At 39.3% G+C, this 27,907-nt stretch overlaps 3 protein-coding genes across 3 annotated transcripts; 2 read left to right on the forward strand and 1 right to left on the reverse strand.

Moving 5' to 3' along the window:
* Positions 1 to 878: 878 nt before the first annotated feature.
* Positions 879 to 2,924, forward strand: LOC135482410 (DNA damage-inducible transcript 4-like protein). Its single transcript, XM_064762378.1, has 2 exons — positions 879 to 1,181; positions 1,817 to 2,924. Exons 1-2 carry the CDS (start codon positions 965 to 967, stop codon positions 2,278 to 2,280), a joined length of 681 nt encoding a protein of 226 aa, XP_064618448.1. The 5' UTR covers positions 879 to 964; the 3' UTR covers positions 2,281 to 2,924.
* A 5,840-nt stretch (positions 2,925 to 8,764) lies between these two features.
* LOC135467785 (histone H2A.V) lies at positions 8,765 to 12,971 on the forward strand. The gene is made up of 5 exons (XM_064745634.1): positions 8,765 to 8,845; positions 8,994 to 9,071; positions 9,189 to 9,302; positions 10,616 to 10,745; positions 12,662 to 12,971. Exons 1-5 carry the CDS (start codon positions 8,843 to 8,845, stop codon positions 12,721 to 12,723), a joined length of 387 nt encoding a protein of 128 aa, XP_064601704.1. The 5' UTR covers positions 8,765 to 8,842; the 3' UTR covers positions 12,724 to 12,971.
* A 2,430-nt stretch (positions 12,972 to 15,401) lies between these two features.
* On the reverse strand, positions 15,402 to 27,202 carry LOC135481409 (gastric triacylglycerol lipase-like). The gene is made up of 8 exons (XM_064761238.1): positions 26,889 to 27,202; positions 22,181 to 22,286; positions 21,246 to 21,447; positions 18,758 to 19,001; positions 18,502 to 18,651; positions 17,553 to 17,624; positions 17,116 to 17,187; positions 15,402 to 16,472 (listed from the first exon to the last, which is right to left on the reverse strand). Exons 1-8 carry the CDS (start codon positions 27,036 to 27,038, stop codon positions 16,230 to 16,232), a joined length of 1,239 nt encoding a protein of 412 aa, XP_064617308.1. The 5' UTR covers positions 27,039 to 27,202; the 3' UTR covers positions 15,402 to 16,229.
* Positions 27,203 to 27,907: the final 705 nt, after the last annotated feature.

The raw sequence follows: 27,907 nt of genomic DNA on the forward strand, positions 1-27,907 counted from the left end.
TTAAGCAGGCCTACATGCATGGGTGTTCATTTTCTTCACGCGCCCTATACATCATCGCATTCACATGTTTTCATCATGTATATATGTCATTTATATATTTGCTGACAAAAAATGTTGGAAATTGTATAAAAACATCAATCAATGTCCAGAACGTTTACAGTTTTGTGAATAATCATCAGGTCCATTAATATTCCAGACTGTATATTCATGGGCATTGAATAAAGCGGTTTGAATTATACCTGCCTTTTATCTACCCACCTTCAAAGAAAGAATAACATGACAAATAAAACAGTTGTACCAAATTTATCACACCTGTATGGCTGTCAATGTTCAGGTGTTGAGATCGCCACGATATGGCTGAAATACTGCCGATGTGGCGTTAAACCATAATCATTCATTCAGGTGTTGAGACGACAACATGTTTAATATTTATCACGAACAGTGTGTGTATGATTATACCACATACATATGACGTGCGTTAAAAACGCATTAAGGCAAATGAATCTAATCCATGGCTAGTTCCAGTAAACTTTGCTGTGACAGCAAAATGATCGAACCATGTCATGCTATACTGAAGATGTCAGTAAGATAAAAGCTTCGTCTGCACCTACTTTGTGGATATCATCACCTAATTGTCCACGTCACTAGACACGTTTGTACTGGTTCTTTTAGAACAACAAAAGATGTTTAAAACACAGGAATGACTTGACCGCATGACCGAGTTAAGACGTCTGATGTCAGCCGCCCGCCCACCACCTGCCTTCGTTCCCATTGGCTGCAATGGAAAAGTCCAGTCAGTGTGAACCAACGAATGGAATCGTCCACAGGTATATAAAAGGATCAGCTGACGCATGGTATGCAGGTCAAGATAGCGGTGGACATTGTAGCAGCGCAACTAAGTGTTTGTCAACTTGCACATCATTTTAGAATATTCTTCCGCTACTTTATTTACTTTTACGAGGCAATGAGTCAGATGCTGGGCAAAGGAAAGCCGACTATCAACGAGACTTGCCGGTCTACCTCCAATCGCCATGTCGAGGGAAAGCCGAGGCAAAAGCTCGTGTACAGTTTTAGGAAACTGTTAGATAAAGTCGTTGCGCGATCTTCTGCCAGTGCTGGTACTGGCATTGAAAATGAAACTGATGGTGGCGAACAGGTGGACAGCGTCCCAAGACAAGCTGGTAAGCAAAGCCCTAAGCATCCTCCAACCCCACCTATCAAATAATGTACATCTATATAATTTACCTATTTACCAGTAATCACGTGTACATTCTCTGTGGCTCTTGAAAACAGTTATCGGTATTTTATAAACAAAGGCCGTCAATTTAGGTTATGTGACCAAAATGTCAGGTGTTCGTTGGATTTTTGTAGGGCATTCAGGTTTAGGTAGTGCTGTCTGTAAAGCGTATTTAATATGAAAATCTAAATTATGTATTGAAAAAATTGTCACAGGTGACGCTTTAGCTATAACCATATATGAATTTTGGATCTGGATGATGTACTTGTATGACCCCAGTACACATGTACTAAGCTGGTAGTAGGTCTAGTAAAGCATTGGGCAGTTTACAGTAATTATCAGTAACACTTTTGGTTGTTCAGAACAACTTAATATTAGCTTGATTATCGGTAGCTAACATTTCAAATACACGTAGGCCTATACATACAAATGAAATCTTTTGATAGTGTTTGTCTTCTCAGAAGGTATACTAACCTGTTAATATATTCCATGTCTGCAATTACATTTGAGCAACCATAATGCACTGTGGAAGTTTCAGTATCAAATTTAAAATATTTTATTCTTTTTCTCCTGCTTCAGAACATCGAATATCAGACCTGAACAACTATGATTCCTTTAACGACCAGTCAGAAAATCAGCTGTGTACTGTTATTACAGAGCAGTTGGAGTATCTTTTTACATCTCACGGGAAGAACAATCTTGATAGTCATCTGTTGGTGCCCTCTGACCTCTCGTCTAGAATTGCCCAAGACGTCCTCCGTGTGTCACAGAATGAGCCGTGTGGAATTCGGGGATGTGAACTGTTTATCACCCTCCAAGACAAATCCACGTGCCGGAAGATGGGTGTGATAGATTGTGATCCATCAACAGTGGCCACATTTGAACTGTATTTGACTGTGAAAGTAGACAGAAGGCCATCAGCAATAGTGAAGAGTATGCTGATCTCATTACAAGGCCGTCTTGTTCATGGTAATTCAAACTCAACAAAGGTGCTACATCCAGAATATCAGCTGACCAAAAGAAAACTGCACCGCCCAAACTGATAGTTTTCACTGTGCATCAACTTATGTGGACTGTTCTGCAGTGCTTGTTTTCCCATATCAGAACACTGGCTGTTTCATTGATCTGTGGACCTCTGCAGCTGGGTTGTATATATACAGCAGTATTAACATGTTATCACCTATTTTGCATATAATTGTTACATAGCTGCCTAGTCAGTATTGCGTGTTTGTGTAAATGAACTGTAGTCCGCGAATGTGAAGAGTTGAACGGGTTTTGAATGAATTTTGAACAGTCATTTTACTATTTTTGTAGGAGTTACTGTTTTATACCATGTAACTGTAAATAAACACATGTATGAGATTTAATGGAAAATAATCTGTGATACAGTTTTTATGTGTATATATACTTATATATTTTTGCAAAACAAAAGGTGTCTGGTCTCCATGTCTTGCTTGTTGTATGGGAGATAACCACCTGTATTCCACTTGTCTTTGTACCAGAACATCATGTTAAGAACTATAAGTACATAATCCTGATTTTAATAGATATTTCTTCTTTTAAAATGTTTTCTGACTTTGGTTCGCATTTAATGTCGAAATGTGTTTTGTTGTTAGTTTTGTTAGGGATATGTATCTTGAATCTTTTACAGTTGCATTTTAAGGTGGAGTAAAGCTGACGGTTTCAAACATGAATTTGGTCTTTGTTTTCTTTGTTATTAGTCTGTTGTTGATGTGTTAATAATGTATTGATTTGAACATTCATGGACTGACATGTACCTTTGTTGTAGGGTTGAAAATTGGTTTATTACGATACTGGTTCATCACTTGAAGGACACTTTAGTATATAATACACCAGTCTTAGGTCTTGGACAACATGGGGTTGGCCTCACATATGGTAACGAAAAAATATCCATGATTTTCAGTTTTTGTTTTTGTTTTTTTTTTTTGCTGCCCGATTTTCTCCAAAAAATTAATTTTTTTGCAAAATATAAGATAAGGCGAGCAGAATTTGAGGGGAATATCACAACACACAAATAGCCCAGCAGTCCATCAACAGTAGCCAATATGCCCCGTACATTGTCCAGTGGAAGTCCAGAACGTCCATTATGAATTTTGGGACGCAGAATGGAATTTTTGCTCACCATAAATGTCTCAGTGTTCTCGAGTGTACGTTGTCCTTTCTAGCCTGTGAAAATGGAGTTTTAAACTACAGAATCGGCCTTGATGATCGAAATTGCCCTTATGCGTTCGTATCTATTTCCATCTATTTAAAGATATACATCTAATTGTTTATCAGATACCTGGTTTAAATCCAGGTGGTTTCCTTCTGGACTGTCACCGGTTTCCTCCAGACAAAAACCAGGGAACCGCCATATGTGATTGAAATATATCTTGAGATTCATTTGCACCTACGGTTATCGTCCTGGCGAAATGTTATTAAGTGCACTTGAACTAAATAAGAGGTTATTTGGTGGAACACATTCTGTAATGAGAGCAATGTAAGCAATCTCCTGTCACAGGTAAGAACAGATACCAGGTGTGTGCAACACTTCCTCAATAACATGTTGATGTGTCTGTGATATATATCTGAAATTAGGTCACCCAAATACGATAACGTTATTTTCCCGGTCAGCTGACCCATCCACGCGCGCAGGCGTGTTTACATTTGCACACACCGTGTGCCGGTCCTGGATGGTCAGTCATGCACAATATAAGAGTATACTTTGTACTTATAACATACCCCTCCTCCATTTCTCACCTGTCACTTGACAACATCCGGTACCGGTATATATTATTGTATGTCAGTTACAGGTCATGTGTCATAGGCCCAGTACGAAGGAATAACCGGTATTTTTTGCGAAAACTGTTCTTAATTCCTACAACTACCATTCGGAAAATCCTTCTCACAATGGCTATATAGCAAACCTCACTGCGGTGGTTGGGAGGTTCGGCCTTCTGTTTCGTATATTCTGGGATTATATTTAATACACACGATTGTATTTAATACACACGTATATATAGTCATGAGTATATTATTTAGCTTGATGACCGAGCGGCATGTAGCTAACTGAGTAAAGTGCACAAGTCATTACGAGTTTTATCTCTTTTCAGCAAAGCGTTGCGGTCGTTGACGGCCACCTGCCTACCGCTAATATGGAGTGAGAGAGTGAGTGCTTGGGGTTTAACGTCGTACTTAACAATTTTTCAGTGATATGGCGACGAAGGAATCGTTAGAATGCATTTAATGTGCCTCCTTGTTGCAGGGCGGATTTCCACCGCTCTTTTATCTTGTGCTGCTTCACTGAGACACCTTGCCGAAGGCAAGTAAGCCGTCCCGCCCGAACCATTATACTGATACGGGATAACCTGTAGTTGCACTATCCCCTTCATGCTGAACGCCAAGCTGTAGCTTCCTCTTCTTAGGTGTGACTCGACCCAGGATTGACCCTGGATCTACCGCTTCCGAACCATACACTCTACCAACTGTACTAGCGGGGCCGGTCGCCATGGTATACGACCGTATGTCATACCTGGGGTTTGTTATAATATAACAACAATCATTCAGTCGTTTATAAATTGATCCGATTCAATCCAAAGCCAGGTCACTCACACAACACTGAAAACTGAGAATCTTGGATTGGTGCTTTGCTCGCCATGCTCATGCAAGATGCAGCTGGTGAATTTTATGGGCCAAGATATAGGCCTATGGAGTGCCTGTGGAGATAAACGATTGACATCTCCATAGTAAGTTACTAATGAATTTTCCCTCTTATACGACGTAACTTGCTTATTGTCACCGGGGAACCATTGTTGGAAGAATTTTGCACTGGACAGTGTTATACAAATTAGTTTAAGACGATATTTGTAAGAATATTTCGTGACAGGTCCCAAATTAAACCTTTTTTGGAATTTTAAATATTGTAATATAATCCAGCAAATTTTAAATTCTTTTAACAGATCTATATCATTTATAAATGTCGTCAGAAAGAAATGATTTCATAGGAAAGTTACACTGTGTACATCCAATATACGTCGCGGGTTGTCACACGTGAACATGCACATAGATAAACAGGCGAAGCGTGAAAAGACAGAAGAACCGGATGGACACACCTGCAGATGAAAGGATAGACAGATATATGAAAGGATGGACAGATATGTAGATGAACGAATGGACAAGCATACGGATGAACAGACATGCCGAGGAATGGATAGACAAACATGCAAATGAGCGGATGGACATATGTGCAGATGAAAGAGAAAGGGTGAACAGTTATATGGATGAACAGTCATAAAATCTAATGATTAACGGATAGACCGACTGGGTTGTAGAGTTATTCCTTTTGGTCACTATATAAACCCGTCACCCTTTTCACCTGCACAAGATGCATTTCAATTCGCAATAAAGAGTATGTACAATTGTGAATTTGTCAAACGTTACACTATTTCATCGCATTCAACCATCACTGAAAGTTTAAACTCTGCTAGAGCCAGTTTAAAAGGGTTATCAAACAAACACTTTTATTAAGCAAACAAACATTTAATGTGCATTTCATCTCGCTGAGCCTTTTCTGCGAATGCAGACACAACTATATAAGCTTAGCTATGTATAATTATAACAATGTCCTTATTCGCGCGTGGTAACTGACAGTCACTTGCGGACTAAGATTACGCGTGATTCAACTTGCACAAATGGTGGAAGGTTTGCATGAGGTCATTTATATAATTAAAGATTTCACCAAATATGGTGTTTCCCTTCGCTGAATTTCTTTCAGTCCATTTTTTCAGGTCACCACATACATTGCGCAACTTCCTCTTCCGAGCTGTGGACACGGGACCCCATGACATAGTGATGAACGAGCTAACACAACAAAATCATCATGCTGGCTTTCTCTCAGGTCGTACGTGGAAAACCCTGGCAACTACTTGCGGATGATCGTGGGTTTCCGACGGGCTCTGTCCAGTTTCCTTAAACAATAATGCTGGCCGCTGTGTTATATGTAAGATATTATTGAATAGGGCGTAAAACGCGAATCTAATAAATATATCCAAGTTGTCGGAGGAAAAGACCACTTTCGACATTGACAGAGAAATGGTCAATTCATTAAATATACTGTTGAGTTACATCATTATGTATACATGTCGGCTGTTGTTCAAAGAGTGTTTCACTGATGGTCACAGGTGCAGGGAACAAACTGTTGGTCTAATCGTGCAAGGTGATCAGTAATTTTATAGTGAAATAGTATACATTCGCTTTCACACATTGTAATTTGTTACTGTTCACTTTTTGTCACCAGAGTTCTGGGCTCTGTCGTAAATATGTATATAATAAATATTTTTGCATTTCCATTAATATCACATAAATGTAATTAATACAGAAAGGTAACACATGCGCTGTATATACAACAAATACTCCGGCCCATTATATATTTTATATATATATACCCACAAGATACGTGCACTATATAAATAATAATAATAATAATGTATTTATTTTCAAGAATTGGTTGGGTTAATACACAATCTCCACAATGGCACGTGACAACAATATACACATCCGCAGCAATACTTGAACATGTAAGGCCGCTTTCAAAAAACCTTCGCTTTCCACCGAACCTGATATCATAAATATGTTTCGTATGAAGACTCATTAATAGTCATGGTCATGAATACACAACTCAGCAATTACACAATCTCAGCTTGCGCGCCATTATATCAACTACACAGCGTTGAAACACAGCATTTAAACAAATCAATACATTTAGGCAAGGCCATGTACGTTGTAACATGGGCCTAAACCATTTTATTGTTATACAATATCTACATCGGAAGTGCCCCGTTGTCGCATTAAGCACAATTAGCTATGCGACGACGACTTTAAGGTTTAGCATTTGTAAATTTTCCTGTCAGTATACGAAAATGTCCAAAAATATGACGTAGACACAAAGTAATTTACGTACATACATATGGCGACATTTGATATTTTCAGTCCGACGTCATTGGGGATCAAGACCAATATACTGATTTGTTTCGATTGCGGTTCCATTCTAGTGAACGATGTTAGACTAAAAGTAAATTCACTTACAGCAAAAGAAAATAGTATCTATATAGTTGATTACTTAGCAGTAAATTAAATGACGGCAAGGGACAAAAATTCAGCACGCATAACTCTGTATTACTCATAGGTCCATAGGTATAATTAAACCAATTAAGTTAACGTTTGTAAAAGGAACGTAACGAACAAACCAGCGTATTAGCAATGTGTGCCGTTAAATAGCAGAATCATACAATTAAGGGCACAATGCAGACAAGTACATCGTACCATGAAGGTACAACAGAACTATACATTCTTCCATAGTCATACACAGCATTGGAAACTCGTAGCTGTTTCCGCTCCGCTAGTAACAAGCCTTATTTTGTGGTTTTGTTCTTTGTGTATATGGAAGAGAATATATACTTATTACAAGTATGCATACTGTCGCAAACGGAAATGACTAATGGATATGGATGTCGATTCCCAACATTGTCCTTTTTTCGGTTGACGAATACGTTGTGTATTCGACTGTCGGTCGGTTCTACCTGTAAGGTCATTTGTATTGATATTGGTCATGGTAGACAAAATCAAAATTCCATCCTTGCTGCATCATATATGCAGTTGGTATGTACTATAAGGCCTATACATAGACCTAAACACTGACCAATAAAAGATAGATTCGACCAAGAAAAGTGTTTTGCTGTGTCATGATACCTGTAATCGGTAATCTGTTCATGAATTCTTATGTAATGTAACCGTAGTTTCGCCACCAAGTTGAAGACACAAAAAACCGGTTTTACCACCTCCATTCGATCACTGTACCTGTAAAACTAAATAAAATGCAACCCGCTGAGTGGGAGGGGCCTACATGGGCCTCCCTTGGTTAGGTGGGGACAGGGGTTGAGGGGCAGCTGGGCGCGTTATGTGATGTCACAGATGCCAGGGACAAGTTCTCTGCCAAATGCACAATGAAGGCCTATCTGATGTAGACAATATATGTGGGACTAAAATATTTATAAAATGAATATCACAAAAGATTATTTAGCTTTCACGATTACAGGATGTTGAAGATAGCAGGAGGTGATTTCAGTGCTATGACCAAACCAACTCCCGGAAAAAATGCAACCTATGATGCCTGTCTGTTTATAACAAGCAATTCGGGGCTTTGGCCATCCGTAATACGAAATCCGTCCCCGCACGCACCGAGTTGTGTCCCTTAGAACACACAGAACTGCGGTTTGTACCAGTTCTGTAGATTGTGATGTAGGCTTTCACACCGTATTCCGCTCGCGTGGAAATTTTTGGCAGATAGATGTACGGTGTGGTGTTTTGTTTTATCTATGATGCGCTGGAAAGAGCTCAACCAGCCTTTGTTCCTGGATTTCCGCAGCTCTATTTAACATGGATAGATGGCAGGCGCCCTACTGTGTCTGCAACCGGCGCTCTGATTGGCCAAGTACATTTAGTACCCATGTTTTCATTGGATACAAACACACAGCTTGCCCATAACATGTACGAGTTTGGCGGTCGAACATAGCGTCGGTTGTAAGCATTTGAGTGAGAACGTTCATCATGGTACGTTATCTCAAAATATCTATAATATATTGCACCATCGGAGGTTAACCATGTATTGTATCAGTCTTACACTTTGTTTGAAAGTAAGAATTGCTTTAATATGTATGTTGCAATCGTTTTATCTGCATAATTCTATGTCCTCTTTCAGGCTGGAGGCAAAGCCGGTAAAGACTCTGGGAAATCAAAGGCGAAGGCAGTGTCTAGGTCAGCTCGGGCCGGATTACAGGTACGTTATTCCATTTTTTTTTTTCGAATTGTTCACATAGATGTAATAAGGATGTACGACTCTGCATTTCCAATATATCAGCATCAACAATGAATGGATCTGTATCAACTATTCCAGTTCCCTGTCGGACGTATACACAGACATCTCAAAAACAGAACCACAAGTCATGGTCGAGTGGGAGCTACCGCAGCAGTTTACAGCGCAGCTATTTTGGAATATTTAACTGCCGAAGTAAGTAAAATGTATCCCAGGTTTATGCTATTTCTTGTACTTCACGATTTTGACCTTGTTTTTTTTGAGAATGCTCTAGTAATTTGATTTGCCAGTGGTCTGCAGATGCCGTTGACTAAACACTATTTGTCTTGGTTGGATCGCTTACTCTGAACGCTTTTGACCTTTCCAACTGATGCCTTTATATATTGAATTGTTGTGTGGCTGTACTCTCGTTTACATAATGTTTAATTTGTTCATAACTCTGTGTGAGAAATGTAATTCTTTAATTAGCGCGTTGAAATTCGCGGGCTTGCTGGAGAAATATGGCGGGAGAGTCGGCGGCCATCTTTGTGTAGGCGGACAATAACAAAGAGGATTGATAGCATCACTGTAGATACTTTCGTGGATTGAACTATAATGCAAGTTTATTTGACAAGCATTGTTTGAAAAGAATTTGATTAGGGTAGACAAAGATTTATAGATTCTTATTTTTATCGTATGGTACGATTTTTCTAAGTGTTGAAATGTTTTTAAAAAGTTCAGGTGGTGACGTTTTTTTGAATAAACTGAATTATTGCTATTTTGATAATAATTCAACGGATTTATGTTGGAATTCTTATTGAAATTGTTTGAAAAGCACGGAAGTATTCGTCATATTTTATGTTAATGCTGAGACTAATTAACATAATTTAGCTGCTCTCATTGTGTGTATTGATCTCTGGGTAACATGATAGATTTATGCGGCAGTCTTCAGCTCAGTGATACTACATGTAAGCAAAGTGGAGTGAGTGTTACTCTTGTGTTAACGTGTAGTATAAACAAAGTTCTGAATCTTTATAAGTTAAAAAAATTATAATGGTTAATGCACTAAAATTCAGTTTTGAAATTTGAAAAAAGCCTGCTCTCCTGGAGGACAAGGATCTGCCCCAATGAAGGCATCTGTCCTAAACATTGACTTTACTGTACCCTGTAATGCTAGTATGAAATAATGCAATATTGGTATTAGCCGATCTGCTTTTTCACAGATACTCTATTCAAATTAACCATAAAACCGACTGCATTGGATCAGTTGTTTGGGTATTTTTGAAAGTACAACAATAAAGCTTGGGCTATTAAAGAGCAATCTGGAATGGCCTAATAGCCAGCTTGTTAACAGAAGAAGGGGACACTTTGGGCGATACAAAATAAATTGTATCTGAATTTGGTACTTTCTTGCCTGATCAGATTTGGATAGAATATCTCTTAATCATTTTAAAGTGATCGAGGCTAATTTCCTGGCATAGTTACATCCAGAGAAGCAATGTGTGTTATGTCTGAATTTCTTCCATCAGGTGTTGGAGTTGGCTGGAAATGCCAGTAAAGATTTGAAAGTCAAGCGTATCACACCCCGTCATTTACAGTTGGCTATCCGAGGAGATGAAGAATTGGATTCATTGATCAAAGCCACAATAGCTGGTGGTGGTATGTATCTTTGTGATGTTGCTGTTGGGCATTCAAAGCAGATGCTGCTACCTAGTGTATCTAACAGATTAGGAGTAAAATCTGCAGAAAAGAATCTGAACATTGTAATACTACATTCTATTCAACAAGATTACAATCTATTCAACAAGATCATCTGTATGTCTCCATGGACACCCAGTTACAGTATTCACATCTAAAAAAGCTCACAACGTTAATTCCACAATTTCATAATCTCCTGTTTGTAGTCCAACCTTTAAGGCTTTGCTGGTAGCACTGGCTACCTTAAATGTTTGCTAATTGGTTAAATGTTTCTTTTACGGAGCATAAAGTAGATCTAAGTGTCCTCTAAAATGTCTTGCCGAAGATAATTAGTATTATTACAGGATGTTTAGTGCACCAATAGTGCAACTGTCAAGTGGACATGCCACTTCATTTACATGTCCTACTGTGTTAAACGAATTCATGAAGAAGCTTCAGTACTTGAACTAATATTTTAAAAAGAATTATGTTTTTGGGGCCATATCTTCTGTTACTGTAAAATTTATAAAAGCGACTGACCTGATTTTTTTTTTCTATATACAGAGCACATACTTAGTCCCTACTCTACTATACTGTTCTTCTAGTGGTGGTTTTGACAGGCTTAACTACATACTGACATTGACTGGTATAGCTTATTAACTTTAACTGTAGAGCTGATAAAACCTTAACACGAAACAGTCATCTTGCAAAGACTGGGAAATTCACTTGTATGCTTATATGAAAAGGCCATAAATTAAGGAGTGCCAGAAACAATACATTTCATATCTTCTTTATTACCTGTTGTCTGAAAAAGAAAATTGTGAAATGCACAGTCTAAAATTAGTTTCCAAAACAGGGCCTTCACATTTTGTTGTAAAACTTGAGATATGGATGAAAGTATACATCTCTTTTAGCCAGTATTTGACTTACTTGTAAGAAATAGTAGACAATAGGCTTGTAGGAATTAGCAGATGTTCAAATTTTAAAAAAACTAAGACTGAAAGGATCATAATGCTTAGTATTTCAAAACCTTCAGAGTGATGATCTTGACAAAAGCTTACATCATACGTATGATTTAAATACACGAAATATGAATTATGGTATTGTAAAAGCTGGTAAAGTACAGCACATAGGCATGCTTCTAAAATAAAAAATATTTATTTGATAGGAAGTGATCATTGCAATAACTGCTCTCAGTTTTAGATCATTTTTGTTCTAAGCTCTTAATGAGATTATCACTTTATATTTTTGTCCATGCTATCTGCCTGAATTTCCTACCAATCATGCCATATTGGTTTATTCAACTGTTACATTTGATTGTTTCCAATTGGTGCAAGACAACCTTTTGGAGACTATACATAGAATGTCTATCATTTGAGCAGTTTTGTGGGCCTGAATGTGTATTTGAAGCTGAATTTAATTAGAAAACAGATACAACAGATTATAAATTGGTATTGGAAGTAGATTCACTGAATGCTCCACACATGGGTTAAATATGTTCAAGCATTTCTTTCACAGAGAATAGAATGGAAAGTAATGTCACGCCATGTATATTTCTGTAAACTAGAAGCAGATATCAAAGCATGCTTGGACACAAAATCCTGATGTAAATCTTATTTTTACCAAAAAGCCCTAATAGCTGACAATTTAGTATGATGAATTTTCCCTTTTGAATGGCCCCTGTTATAACTTAGCAAACGCGCAACTTGTTCATGTTGGTACTTTCAAGGGTGAAAAAAATATCACCAAGAAAGTTTCTACAAAGTGGGTGCTCAGTAGAAGTATAAATATACTTTTTATTCTGATAACGTGAAATATTCTTGAGTACGGCGTAAAACACCAATCACATACGTATATATTCTGATGACTTATTTGTGTTGTCTTTTTTCTCTTTTCAGGTGTCATCCCTCACATCCACAAATCCCTTATTGGAAAGAAGGGTTCACAGAAGACCTCATAATTGCTGTACATTTGCTTGAAGAGTAGACTGATCATTCACCTTACATTAACCATTCTATTTCATTTTGTTTGTCTTGTGCATCTGTCTGATGGCTGTGCAGATTTCATCAGTGGTAGGCCACCTGCACTAGTGAACTACAGCCTGTTTTTAACTTTTGATTCCATTGTATGTACATTGGTAAAGTAGTTTTAATACCAGGTTGATTACATCACTGTAACAAATAAACCGAACCTTTATGTAACATTGTATGAATTGGCTGTTTGTATTTCTACTTTGACTTACCATGATTTGAAGTAATGGCCGTGTCTTGCCACTAGTTGATGAAAAACAGATGTGATCTTCTATTCTTTAAAGTTTGTAACATATCCAACCTGCAACAGAAATGGCATAGTGCATTTCGATAGTCCATACTAGAAATCCCTAGGTTGAAGGGGGTCAGAATCGTTTTTGATATGCTAAAGCTGAATGTTGGGTATGGGAGATAAATTCAAGCCTGATCAAGGGTGCACAGTTTAACCCTGTCTCCGCTGTCAGCCATTTGGCGTCAGTTCGGTGTTCCTTGAAAAATAGGTTAAAAATGGCAAGGATATTTCAAGAAAATATTCAACCTGTGCAAGTCTGTGCCGTTTTATTATACCCTGATATATGCAATGTACTTAACAACTAAACAGATTCATTGTTACAAAAAGTGTATTGGATGTGCAGATTTTGTTCTTGTTCCAAGTTTGGAACCGTCAACTGTTGCATGGGAAGCAGACGGTGTTGAAGTGGTTGGAGGAACTTGTCTATCAATCACCAGGGCACAAGGTGCGAGTTCAAACTCGGCCTTGGACAGTTAAATTGTAGTGCATTTCACTGCTTGTGACCTTTTTTGCAGTTTTAACGCTCGTTGAAGACCACTTGTCTTTCATCAATATGGTTTCCATTTGTCAGTACAGAGATACTGGTATTCCGCAAAACATAACGTTCAAGGGTCATGAGCTAAAGCAACTTAACGCTCACAAATTTCAGGGATTTCGAGCAATGGGCAACGATCGGGTGCGTTTATTCGAATAGTTACCTCCCTTAGCGTGCCTCGTTCTCCTGTCAAGTACACAACCGGACGTAGCTTTCTCCGGTAGAACAATTCAGCGAGAAAAAGAAACCATAAACAAGACGATGGCTCACTCCGCTGTTAACGTACAATTCAGCGGAAAAATAAAGTATGTGTACCAATTGCAAAACGGGCGGCTAAAAACTCGCCGAACGAACCCACAAACAATGACAACAGCGTAGCCAGTACCAGATCCGTCAATTTCGTGAAGTTCTCCGAACGAATACTGACCAGTGTCTTTAAAGTAAATTAAAACAACACAGGGTAGTGATTAGAACTGTTTACGTCTAGAACAACTATCTCGGTTGTCCATCAGATGACAGTTCCAAGACAGTGTTGACATAGGCCTTTCAATATCGAGGATGGCTTTACAAAATATCACCATTAATGTCCACTGACTTAATAATTGAATAATCATCTGTACCATTTTTTTCTCTCCCAAAATATCATTTGACAGACTTTGTGGCTGGATATATTTATTTTGCACATATACAACAACATTTTTAATTGTGCACAGGTCTATATCTTAATATGTAGTGTTAACAGGTTACACTAGTATTCAAGCAAATATGTGAATTTTACTCTACTGTTCAGTATTTTCAAACATTTCTAATGCCCTGCTGACTTGCACTTTTTGCAGTTACATGAATACGGGAAAGCTTGTTTATAAAAGAAAGTTCATCACCATAAGTATCCTTACCTTTAAATGTCTTTTTTTCTATATAGAAAGTATTAAGGGGAAACAGCAATAACATTTTCATCTTTTTTTTATATCATTATTATTATATTATATTGTTGAATTTAGAAATGTTAACAAATTTAAACTACTCGTGTACGCTTGGCGCATATTATAGGGGCATATATATCTGCAGTCTGCCAGCCTCAATTTCCATGTTTGTTTTTGCAAGGGTAAGGAGTACACAGAAAAGTGCCTCCCTATATAGACTTACCCGTCAAGAGACCACTCTTATCCCTTAAACGCATAATTTGGTTTTGTAAGCTTATTTTCACAGCATAGCAAATGACACTTGTATATGAAAGATTTTCGCAGGTTATTGTCATTCTTTTTAGTTTGGGGATTTATATGCCTATACTGACGAAAATTTAATAAATTCTTATATGGCGGAGGTCAGGTTAATGAACAAGAGAAACTAGAGTCGTTGCAGCCCAAACAAACGCCTTATATCTGTGGAACGTTTAACCAATGTCCCACCACCGAGAGGATTCAAACACGCAACTTATTTGTCAATGGCCTGTCGTCTGTAATGTATAAAAATGGGCGCTTCAGGCGACTGAACTCAATTCAGTCTTTCGCCTATTTCGGGAGAAACGTCTATATGAATACCAGAACCAATCATAAATATATTTGCTATTGTAGTAAGTTTTCCAATATGCCCGCGAAACAAAGTCAACAGCAACTCAACCCTAAAGCTATATCAATAATTTACATCAATAATAGGTCTCTGTTTTTTGCGCAGTGACGCCTACGAAAAAAAAAAACAAGCAACAAACACGTTAACTGGTATGCTTTCTTTTAAGCAAGGCGAGTGAAACCTCCACCCCCCCCCCCACCCCACCCCCCATGACTTTTGAACAAGTATCCTTTGTCGTGAGTTCCGTAAATCTCTACAGGACAACCACGACTTGCTGTCTCGTCAGTACGGGAAGCCATTGTAGACAGATTAAAATATTGTACACACCATGCTGAGGTTAGCATCTGGTAGAGCCTCGCTATAAACTTTAGTGTTTCCTTACAACAGACCATCCAATCATAACTGGACAACAAAATGTACGTGACCATACATCACATATCTGCAGAGCTTAACAATTAATGGAAAGCCATTCGAGGATACGATCGACTTGTTTGAACATGAAATAACGGCATATCAACCAATATATCTTATACTGTGCAAGTCGTGTTGAAAGTCATGACTCGTATATTGGACACTTAACCAATTGAAAACCTGGATATTGAGAGCGATGTTGATAGACTGTAATACATCATAGGCACAGGGGAAAGAAAGGCACGTGGATTTCCACCTAAACACAGTTACAATGATTGCAGATATATTTAAAACACGCAGCTTCTGGATCACAAACATTATGCATGTCCTATATTATATATGGTTAAGCACGCTTCATACATGTTAAATAAAATCTGACATTATGAAGCGACCCGTACATGCATACAAGAAACAGCTATTTTAAGGCGAACCCTGCAATTTGAGAACATTTTTATCCAGTCCAATTCTTGGAGGCCTGTTCCTTGAGAGTATCTTTCGGTGTCAGATCATCAGTTTGTGTCTCTCCAGTTAGAGACAAGCCGTCTTTACAAAGCACGCCCTTTTTCCGTAGGAGCCCTGTTATTTGTTATTTGACATATATATACACGTAGAAAGTATATATTCTGCTGTCAGATCATAACTTCGTGTTGTTTAATTAACCGTAGAATATCGGTGTAGCAGAGTTTCGGGGCGTTCATGCCAGTCACAAAGTCCAGGTGATTCCAGCCCTTCAGTTGTTTGTTCAGAACGACGTTTGGTAAAAGTTGTGTTAACCAATCAACATCCTTAGGGTCGGCTAGCCAGTCCCGATCCGCGGAGAATATGGCCACAGGGAGGCTAACGTTTCCCGGGTAATACTCCGGTGGGGTGCGCTGAAATGCAATGATTGTTTGTTCGATTACAAGATTGATCAATATTCTGCACAGTGTAACAATGGGGCTATACATTTATACCAAAATTAATACCTCTATCTACACCTGAGAAGTACTTTTGATCTCATTGATGTTTTAATGCCACTCTGAATTTAATAAGAAATGTTGACCAATATATGAAAGCGGTCAGGTTCATAGGATGGAAAAAAAATTGCCCGAAATGAATCGCCGTGCTTCGACAGACCTGTAGCTGACAAGCCCCCTGACTTAAAGAAGCAGTCGAAACAGTAGCGCACCAGTCCATCTATAAGTGAGCAACCGCTGCATGGCCGAAAACTATAGATGCAATGTATGGTTTACAAGTTATATAGAAGTACAGGTAGTGCCTGAAATCCAAAGCCAACAAAATATTTATAAGTAAGTATATGCATATAAATATATGCATAAAACCGTAACTGGTGTTAGTCGTGAAACATTTCGGCCATTCTCAGTGCTTTAAATGGAGATACTGCATAAAACATATAACGTACTATACAGTTAGATTAAAGGAGAACTTCATATTCATATCACGTTTCCAGAACAGAATATTGAATGATTACTTTTTATAGTTTTAATTAACCATAAACGTGATGAAAATATTGACCTGGTTATAATGCTTCACGTTCGCCGCAGGATTCCCGTAGTCGAATTTCTGGAATTTTCCACTGTGAATCTCCTGTGAACACATAGTATACGTGTTGATTATATAAGCGAAATCACTGTATACAAGCAAAAATCACCATGCCATGTACTGTTAAAGAGGTTATTACCGGTGATTTTCGGCCAAAAATTCATATTCCCTGATCAAATTAAATTGTCATAAATAGCTCAAAATATTGCCTTTTATAAAATATCAGATTCGTACCTGTACTATTTATACTACATTAACAAGAATTTAATACACGACATGCAAGATCTGCATAGAACTTCAGGAACGAGTGAGCATATACCTTAACCAGTTAATCAATCACTCAATCCAAGAAAGGACATTGACTGGCCAATAATTAGTTGTACATATATTCGAAACACGAAAGAACATACCTGGGCAAAATGGAGCATATTAAATGTAGACGTTCCACAGAAACTCTGAGCAAAGTAAACAGGAACTCTTGACTGAAAACAAAAATACGTTCGTAATAATATTCGAAAGTCTGTTGTGATAATAGAATGTTTTCTGCTATTGCAACAGATTATTCTGTTAAATGTAACACACATATTCTATTAATTCAACATAAAAATTCTATTAGACTAACATGATATTAAGTTGAGTATGACAAAATATTATGTTATAATAACAGAATACATTCTAGCATCACTCAGACGACAGACTTTCTGTTAAAATTAACAGACTAATTCCTTGAATGTACACACAGCGTTGACTCGGTATACAGGAAAGGAAGTTTTATATTATGTGATTTATCACAACTGGAAATTTGCTGAAACTGTTCCAAACAGAGCAAGAAACTTCTTATTTGCAATTTATAGCTACATATATTACAAAAGGTTCTCATATATGTAAGTCAGTGGTCGTACACGCCACCTTTGCTCCGATGTTCCCATGCAGATTAGCTTCAACACTGTATTTCTGAAAGCTTATCTTTGAAGAACGAAATAGATATCAGATCTATCGTCATACATGTGTAGATTATTCAACAATATACAAAACAGATAACCTCAACCACTTCACAACTATGCATGGTGACAGTGTCAATATTGAGTTATTGAGATAATTCAATCCAGTGAAAATCATATTTTCAGTCCAATCGGAGGCTGGAACCAAGCCAATGTGTTTTACAGTGGTATAATATATATTATATACTAGATGACGGATATAACTCGTTGGAGATCCTCTATATATCATCAATCGAGGTGTAAGCGTAAAGACTACGCTATAATCTACAGGTTTATCCAAACGTTTAGTACAGTTAAATTTCTTCCATATTATATTTTACATGCCCAAGTAAACATAAGTGTATAATACATGTATTACCATATTGGTATTTTTGAAGTCAAATCCGGCCATCAGAAAGAGTGCACTCTGACAGATGACTGGGTCTTCCCGGCACGTTCCGTTAGCCAGTTCCAAGAAGAATTTATTGTTTGGTAGAAATTCATAATCTCCAAAGAGTCCCAGTAAAACCTGTGAATAAAGAGAAAGAAGTACAGTCAGTCCGTTAGAAACTACATTTCTATGAGCAAAAGGTGCTTACATCGTTTTTGGCACTATAAAATATCAAGGTGTTTACCTCTAACTTATGGACAAAGGGAGCCAGCAATCGAAGCGGACTGATCACGTGACCGACCCTGCCCACAGGCGCCAGAGCGAAGAATAATTTAATCTTCTTCTGCATCTGTAGATTCTGACTCATCTCCGCGAAGGCGATGGTCGTCCCCTGGGAATGACCCACGTAATACAGCTGAGACTGTCCCGTTATCTTCAGGATGTGATCCAATACAGCTGGCAAGTCATAGCGGGCCATCTCGTCCCAGCTGGAATGTAGAAAGATGGTTTACGCTGAACTGATTGATTGATTAATCGATTGGTCAGTTGGTGTTAAACAACAAAAGATTTCATTTTTACGACAGCTGTCAATTTCATGGATGTAGAAAAACTAATGCCTTTCGGGGTAACCACCTGCCTTTGGTATTGTTTCGCACAGAATGAGCACATTGTATGCTATGTTAGCGGACAAGAGGGCAAGTGATCTGCAACAAACTTAATGTAACACCATCTAAACTGTCAGGCATTTCAACCTGAAATCTCAAAAAATAAAATCTGACCTAGGCTGGGATAGAAACAACCATGTTCGATCGAGCGTTTGAAAACAAGTATCTTAACCTATGCTGAACTGAAGAACAATGGTAAAACTGGTGAGAGTATATACATTCACTCCTACATTATCCTTACATCTTGATGGATATAAATAAGTTACATAATTAGCCAGAAATCAAAGTGTTCTCCCATTTTTCGATGAGAATGATTTGCAATGCTTCATTTGCAATAAGATTCTCTAAAAGGCTAACCAATTACTATAGGTTTGTCACCAAAACTGTATCATTTAGAAAATCGGTTTACCATCAATCAATATTAATGTCGAAATCAGGCCAATCGATGGTCGATTTCTTGAAAGTCCCTGTAGATCAACATAAACCGATGACCGGACCCCCTCCCCATGTCAAACATGCAGTTTAACATTTTATCTAGTAGCTATGGGGATTGGGGGGGGGGGGGGGGGTTAAAGCCGTCATCGTACCCTTGTTTCATCGTAGTAAATCAAATACAATGGTGCGAAGCGATGGGACAATCGCCAGCTTGAAGTGATGGGTTGATATGAAGCGTTGGCTAGATGGATCAATGCGTACTATCAACATCGTCATGCAAACCTACAGAACGGAATGGAATGGAATAATGACACGACAATCGCTTTATTCGGCTACTTTCAGTAACCGTTGCATCTCACGAGATAACAGTTTACTGGAACAGTCGGTTTTGTGGCTATGTCTGCTGAGGTATAGACCTCTGTGGCCTCGTGGTTAGCGTACTAGTGCAGCACAATGATGACGCTGAGAGTTTAAGTAAAGTTCATGCTTACTTTCTCCCCGATCGTACATGGGAAGGTCTCCCAGCAACCTGCATGCGTGGATGTTCACGGTTTCCCCCAAACATAATGCTGGCCGTCGTCGCATGAGTGGAATATTCTTGAGTACGACGTAACATACCAGTTAAATAAATAATTCAAATAAATCATGGCGTATATCGTTTAGATCACGATGTGGTTTTTCCTTCACTGTAGGATCCATGGTACGTGGTTCACAATGTGGTCATAGATACAGATGCCCATCTTTGTACCTTGAACGGAACATACATGGTGGCTTGTCGTTGAACTGCGATTGGACACGTTCAAATCCTACCCTACATATCTGTGTACAAAACAGGTTGGGTTGCGATGTGGTTGCCGGAAACACATGCAGGTTTGTTGTCTTATATGATGGCTCTGCTGTGACCAGAACATCCGTGTGGTTTAGCTCAGCGCAACACTATCGACAATCTCCATGCAAGTATGCAAGTGGTCGTGCAGATGGTGAAATGTCCATTCAGGTTTGTTACTAGGTTTGTTTCCAAGCCTATGTTAGAACATCCGCTTGGTTATATCCATTTGTCATGAATATATATATATACACACTAAAATGTAGGCTTCCCTTAATTTACATACCCATGCATGAATATCGTTGTGCCATAGTGGGTAAAACTCCAATCAAATGAACAAATAAATGACATTTTGTCACCATGGAAATTCCTATGTTTGTGGATGTCCTTTACTGATCGTGCACATGACCAGGTTTATAGTTTATGTGGTGACTGAAACAACCCGTTTAAGGCTATTTATGTATGATTGGGATTTAACGTGATACTTAAAATTTTTTCAGTCACATGACAACGAGGAGAAATTAGGCGTGTGTACATATGTTATGTCTTCTTATGGCAGGGGGAGTCCATACCGCCAGAGTGCTGCCGCCACTAAAGTATCGAAGACACCAGACATGACACCCCACGCACTCACATTATACTGACACCAGGTCAACCAGTCATGTCAGTACTGAGCGCCAAGCGATTTTTAAGGTCTTTGGTGTGACCTGACACGGGTTTGATCCCGTGGTCTCCCGACTTCGAGGCGGACGCTCTAGCCATTAGGCAACCGAAGCGGTATATATGTATGTACGATTCTGTCTTACGTCCATTCCCAGAACTCCCTCTGCCATGGTTTGAGGTGGGTATGATTTCTAGAATAGGTGTTCCCACGACTGTTAGACAACCAGACATCCAATCCGTGATCAGCAAGGATGTAAGCTAAACTTTCATTGGCCAGATTTGTCAGGAAGTTCGTTGAACTGCCCAAAAGTCCATGTTGCAGAAGGATTACGGGACCTGTCGTATCTGTAAACAGAAAAGGCACTAATGCTCTAATAATTTAGTTCCTTTTAACAATCTTGTTGCGCAGTCATTGCAGTTTCCAAAAGATCGATCGTTCTCGGCTGTAATGTCATATATTTGTCAAATACATGGTAATAGGTCATGGTTTCTAGCGTGTCCTGTATATGAATCCAAGACAAGAGTCCTGCGGACAAAAGCCCTGTGGACAAAAGCTCCTTCGTCTTAATTACCGATAGTCTAACAACATAATGTTGAATATTTGTTGCCTGGAACTTTTATAGTGTGATTTCCTTTGCCATCTTTAAGTTTGTCATCGAAAGGTATACCGCTATACGCTATCAGCCTATGTCATTCACCGTATTTGTCCACACTGGGTTTTGTCCATGGGGCTGTTGTACGTGGAGTTTTTGTCTTGTCGTGCTTTCGTTCTGCATCCCTGTATATAGCTTATGTCATATCCGTTCTCTTGAATGTATATGGCAGTTAAGTCAAGACAGTGAATAAATACATGAGATTTGTATTAAAGCACATGCAAGAAACATGCAAATGCAAAAACAGTCAAAACTGGTCCATGTCGATCATTACGATAATAACAAAGACTCAAAATTAATGTACCCGCACCTAAAGTTTTACAACACCAACTGGAAAAAATACAGGCCTGTATATTTACTTGTCTTTAATGTGCAATGTAACTTTAAAAAACAAATCTTGAGCGTGCAGTTGTTTGTACAGGTACCTTGATGGCGTCCATGAGGAATCCTCTGTAGGTTCAGAATGAAGCCGTCATCGGTCGTCACGTAATGCTCTTCACAAGGGTAGCCTTTACTGGTGATTAGTTCTCCCTGAACATTATGACACAGGTAAATACATAAACATGTACATCAGCTTGTTAAAAAAACTGTTGATTTACAAATTTGAACAAGCGCAAACTATCATGTTTACTATACACGTATACAGAATACAATTAAAGATTTAGTCTTTAATCAGTTGAATGCTGTTTGCGATGCTGGAAATACCATGCCAGTTCATATATACGCAATCGACTGCTTTGCATGTGCTTTGTCCTTTCTTTAAGAAAATCACATCTTTATACGTTACTGTCTTCCTGAGTGTCGGAATATGTAGGAAGTCTGGCGGGAAAATCGTCTACACGTAGATTGAAGTGCTAAGGGGGATAACTCAAAGAGGACGTGTAAGATCAATTTGGCATGGATACTGTGTAAGGCCGGCCTCACACGATCAAGTTTACTTGAGCAAGAATATTGATGAAACTATTGCAGCAATATTCTGGTACGTGTGATGTCCCCCGCAAGAGACTTGCTCAATATGTCCAGCAATGTGTAGCAATATTGCACACTACCCGTTCTTGCGCCGTGTGAGGGCTCTTTTCGAGATCTTGCGACGACTTGAGGCAATGTTGCTGGGAATAGAGCATGGTCCTATTATCCAGCAAGTTTATAGTACATGAAAAAACACATGTTCGCATATGTCAAGTTCAGTCGATCCCAATTTCATTCCAGATAAAAGAGGTGAATTATGCCTGGTCAGTGGTCAACCGAGGAGATAAAGCAGTTGATTTGTGAGGTGGAGGAACGACCGACACTGTGGAATGTATTGGTAGACGAATATAGAGACCAGGTGAAAAAATCTGACTCGTGGAAACAAGTGGCGGAAGCTTTAAACAAGGAACAATGCGAGGTGAGACATTTGAATTTTTTTTTATTAACATACATTTGTGTAGTCAAGGATGAGATGCTACATCAACATAACTGTACAGCGTTTTTGTAAAAAATACTCCCTGGCAATTCATCCCTGGTCACTGACACTATCACTGACACTGAAGACTAAGCGCCAACAAATAATCTGACTTTAAAATCACTCTTGACTGTACACATGCATGTCTTTCTTTCCAGGTGGAAAAGAAGTTCCACACGCTGAGGACTCAGTATGCCGCTGAGGTTAAGGCCGAAGAAAAAAGGAAGTCCGGGTCCGAGGGTGTTGTAAAGAAGAGTAAGTGGCAGTACATGGAGGCGTTGTCGTTTGTCGGCGCGGGGATGAAAAAACGGCAAGGATCTTCCTCAGAGGTAGGTCCACTTTACGCATGTTGATACTGCCAGGACACTTCACCAATAGGAGTCATGAAATACTCTCCAAACTCGCGTTGAATCTCTCTCGCGGATGTCGCATGGTGGTTACTGCCTTGATGGCGAAGTCCCAGAAGCGTCCCTTGGGGGTTGAAATCTGCGCGCCAGGAACCAGGCATCATATTTCCGTCTCGGTCTTCAAGGTCAATTGTACCAGGGGGTGTATACGCTTCGTTCGGTTCCTTCATTAGGAAGTTGTGAAGGGCGACGACTGCTTGCACAACTAATTGAGCCTTGTCTGGGTTCAAATTGATGGGCTTCAGCAAAACGCGGAATCGAGTTGCCAGTATACCGAATGTACTTTCGACCATCCGTCGTGCCCGACTAAGCCTGTAGTTAAATACCCGACTGACAATGTCCCTTGTTCGGAATGGATAAGGCTTCATTATATTTTCTTGAAGTGCAAATGCATCGTCAGCTACAACCACGTAAGGCACAGGTTTTGTTCGACCTGGAAGTGGTGAAGGATCAGGAAGTGACAGCGCCTTCTCTTTTAGACCCGTGAAAAGTTGAGTTGCCGAAAAAACACCACCATCTGATACTCGCCCATTACAGCCTATATCCACGAACATGAATCTGTATTTGGCATCAACAAGTGCGAGCAGAACTATACTATGTGTGCCCTTATAGTTGAAAAATAACTGCCGCTTTTGGCCGGAGCTTTCAGGACCACGTGTTTACCATCAAGTGCGCCGATGCAATGGGGGAAATGCCATAATTTTTTGTACGCTTCAGCAACGACTTCCCACTCCACTGCAGAACGCGGAAACTGAAAGTACAAAATAGATTACGATGTAAATTCTATTATCGTATGGTGGTCAATCATTGTCAGATTGTTACTTCACTAGACTAGCTCACATGGGTTTATCAGAAATAATTTATTATACTCTTTGAATGGGGGTACATCGAGCCACCGTTGTTTGATACAGTCATTTAATATTAATATGTACGTCCAGCTTAAATGAACAGTTTGATGTTGTTTGTATAATCTCATATATATTATGCTGTTTTTAAAGAGACTATACTCAGATTTGTGGTAAAAAATCGATCAGCGCTAATCAAATCGGGCTTTCGCTCTATTCTAAGATAGCTCAAATCATTTACCTTTCAGAAAATACCACGTTTGTTGTTGTACGATTTCCCGTTTAAAAACGCTAATAGAGTTTGCCAAATTAGATAATTCGACCCGAATTATCTAATTTTTGTTTTTTTTGAATATTGCTCTTAGAGTAAAACGGTGCCACAACTAGTGCCGTAGAGGGTTAGTAGATAGCCCCATGTAACAGCGCCTTGTAGCTAGGGGAGCCCCCAATGTGATTAGCGCTGATCGATTTTTTACCACAAATCTGAGGTATAGTCCTCTTTAAAGCTGCATGGGTGAAAAAAACCTTGCAATGTTTTATTTTTTTTTTTTTTTTCAAGATTGGATTTTCCGAAACTCTCCCTGACAGAAGTGACGAAACCATCGAAATGGCCAGCACCGCTCCGACAACAAAGAAAGCCCGGCGTGAACCCAACAAGGACCTGTTGGCTCAGGCTGTAAAAAGTGCTTGAAGAGCCGCCAGCGGGACGCTCTTGATATTTTCGGTCCAGTACGTTTCGACGGAGCTTCGAGCTATTCGTGGAGAACATATTCGAAACAGAGCCAAACGAGATATTACTATGACAATTTTGAGAGCTCAGGAACTGGTATGAACAGCAGTACAGTGGTAATTCGTCACCTCTTTCCTGGAGGGCTGACACGCCGTCGCCTTCATTTAGCCAATCACATGCCTCAAGCACGACCATGCAGAATATTGTTACTGACCAAAACCAATATGCCACCTATTCTGGCATTGCTCCGAACTCTTGTGCTGGTGCGGGATACAACGCCTATCCCTCTTTGTAAATTGTGTTACTGCAACAAGTGCATACATTACCTTGATGCCATCCTTCAGGGCCTTGTAGATGGCTTTGCAAACGACAGAGATCGTGTTTGAACGAATACGAAACAAGTACGCCAAACTGTCTTTGAACAGTCTTACTCGATACTAAAATCGAATATTATTAAGTAGTGACTATAGTAGTTGTTATTTTTGGTTTCGCTATAAATCCTTGTCAACATCTCTTTAGCAACTGTCTCCAGTATGTTTACAACTACAGTGAATGTTGAATAAATAAATACATAAATACATCGTTTTGTTCAATGGTCATTACTCACCTGTAGCTAAAAATCGGAGTGTGAGGGCAAGACGTTCCTTAGCTGGGATAGCTTTCCTCATGACCGTGTCTTTGCGGGTAATTTCTGCCTCAATCATATCAAGGATAACTTGAAAGTCCCCATGCCTCATCCTCAGAAATTCCCGCAGCTGTTGTGGGTCCTCAATCATCAATTCTGCCATGAGAGCATTATATGCACCTAGTGATGTCCGTCTGGCGATCCACGGTCGTACCCACCATCGGCGTTTTCTTTTTTTCATCAGCTCCAACAAAACAATAACCGCGGCAGCCCTTCTTTTCCGATTTATTCCTGTAACGGTTTGGAACCGAGCCATTTCCTTTCACTGTGACAACACAATTCAATGACAGCCCAACTCAGTTGCTGATATCTTGCAGCAAATATTGCAACAAGTGTCGTGTGAGGGGGGTTTCAATTTTCTTCCGCAAGAGGTCTGCAAGAAAGTCGTCTACGTCTTTCTGCAATAATCTTGGCAAGAAAATTGCCTCACGTGTGACGGTCCGCTAAATTTCTTGCGCAACATTCTGGCTCTAGTAAACTTGACGGTGTGAGGCCGGCCTAAGAGAAACCCAGCTTACGGCGATTTTTCAAATGACACGCCAAAAAGTTAACAAATTACCGCTCAATTATTTCATTACGAGTTTTTATTAGGTATCTTCTCTCCATGTCTATATGCACGCTATCTTCCTCAGTCGTGTATATATAGGAGCCTAAAATCTTAATATATAAATAAATCTTTGGTAAATGAAAATGGTTTTAATGTTGCTTTTTTTTAAATTATATTTTCAGATCTAATATATAGATAGCACTGCGTCATTTGAAATGTTCTATGTTATAAATTATGTCCAACCAAGCATATAACAGTGATTGAGAGTACTGATGTTGAAGATGTATAACGCAGCTAAATGACGTGTGCAAGCTTAGGCGAGCAGTGTAACTATGCGGTACCCTATACACAAACCCAGCCTATATGCTTGCGGTCAAGTTCACTCATCTGTGCAGTACCCTTCACCCCGCTGAACGGAGCCTCTGTTTTTATCTTAACGTGTATAAGCAAAAGGCAGGCTTTTCATGATACATACTGCAGTCATGTTTTCCTCTGGGTCCCATGGTTTTTCGTCCCAATGGAACAGTCTGTGACCCACAATTACTGGCAGAAGTATGAATATCCCCAGGAGCTGAACACAGGCCGTGGCGGGAAGGCTGGTAGAGACGGCCATAGTCACATACATACACAGTAAGGATACTGAATCCTCAGCTATCGAGGGAGTCAAAGTCCTCACCCTGTGACATATCAGACAAAGGAAGGCAGAATGGTCACAGAGTGGCCATATTTACACATGCAAATATCATATACCGACCTCTGACACCACAGAATGGTCGATGTGACATCACCTGTTACAGTACTGGGGAAAATAGGGAGTGGGAAGTGTCGCTGTTAGCGACATGCAGAAGAGTGGTCTGCAGTGTTAAGGATACATCCGGGTCATACCCGTATATAACAAGCATACAATAAATCACATGCGGTCGTCATGTATAATAATGGTGACGGCTCATATATATACTAAAGGAATACAGTAAATCAGCTGGTGATGGTATGTACAGTAAAGGATGAACTGTAAGACATTTACAGCATACCCTACATGACTCAGGCGGATTTACACGTAGTATCAATAATATGATAGACGAACAATATATAGCAGTGGTACATGGGGTTACTCAATTTATTTAAAATTTGTACATATAAATATGAATATTTTAATACACCCCCATGTGACTTGTATGCGTGTGTGCGTTACCTTATATAAGGTTTATACAAAGAGGTGTATTCAAATGTCAGTGATACTTTATAAATGTTTCACAACGAATTCTACATGTTATGTGCAGGGCAAAAACTTGGAACTGCTCAGCCCTGTCAGGTTAAAACAAGGAAACGTGACTGTTTGGCCCAGTGTCAGAATAATGCGACTGGATGGGGTGTCATGTCCGGTGTCTTAGGCATGATGCTTCAGTGGCGGAAGCACTTTGGAGGCATGGATTCGCCCTGACACAAGAAGACAATATATGTGCACATACCTAATGATGATTCATATGAGTGAAA

This window comes from Liolophura sinensis, chromosome 1, assembly GCF_032854445.1.
Source record: "Liolophura sinensis isolate JHLJ2023 chromosome 1, CUHK_Ljap_v2, whole genome shotgun sequence".
Lineage (NCBI taxonomy): Eukaryota > Metazoa > Mollusca > Polyplacophora > Chitonida > Chitonidae > Liolophura > Liolophura sinensis.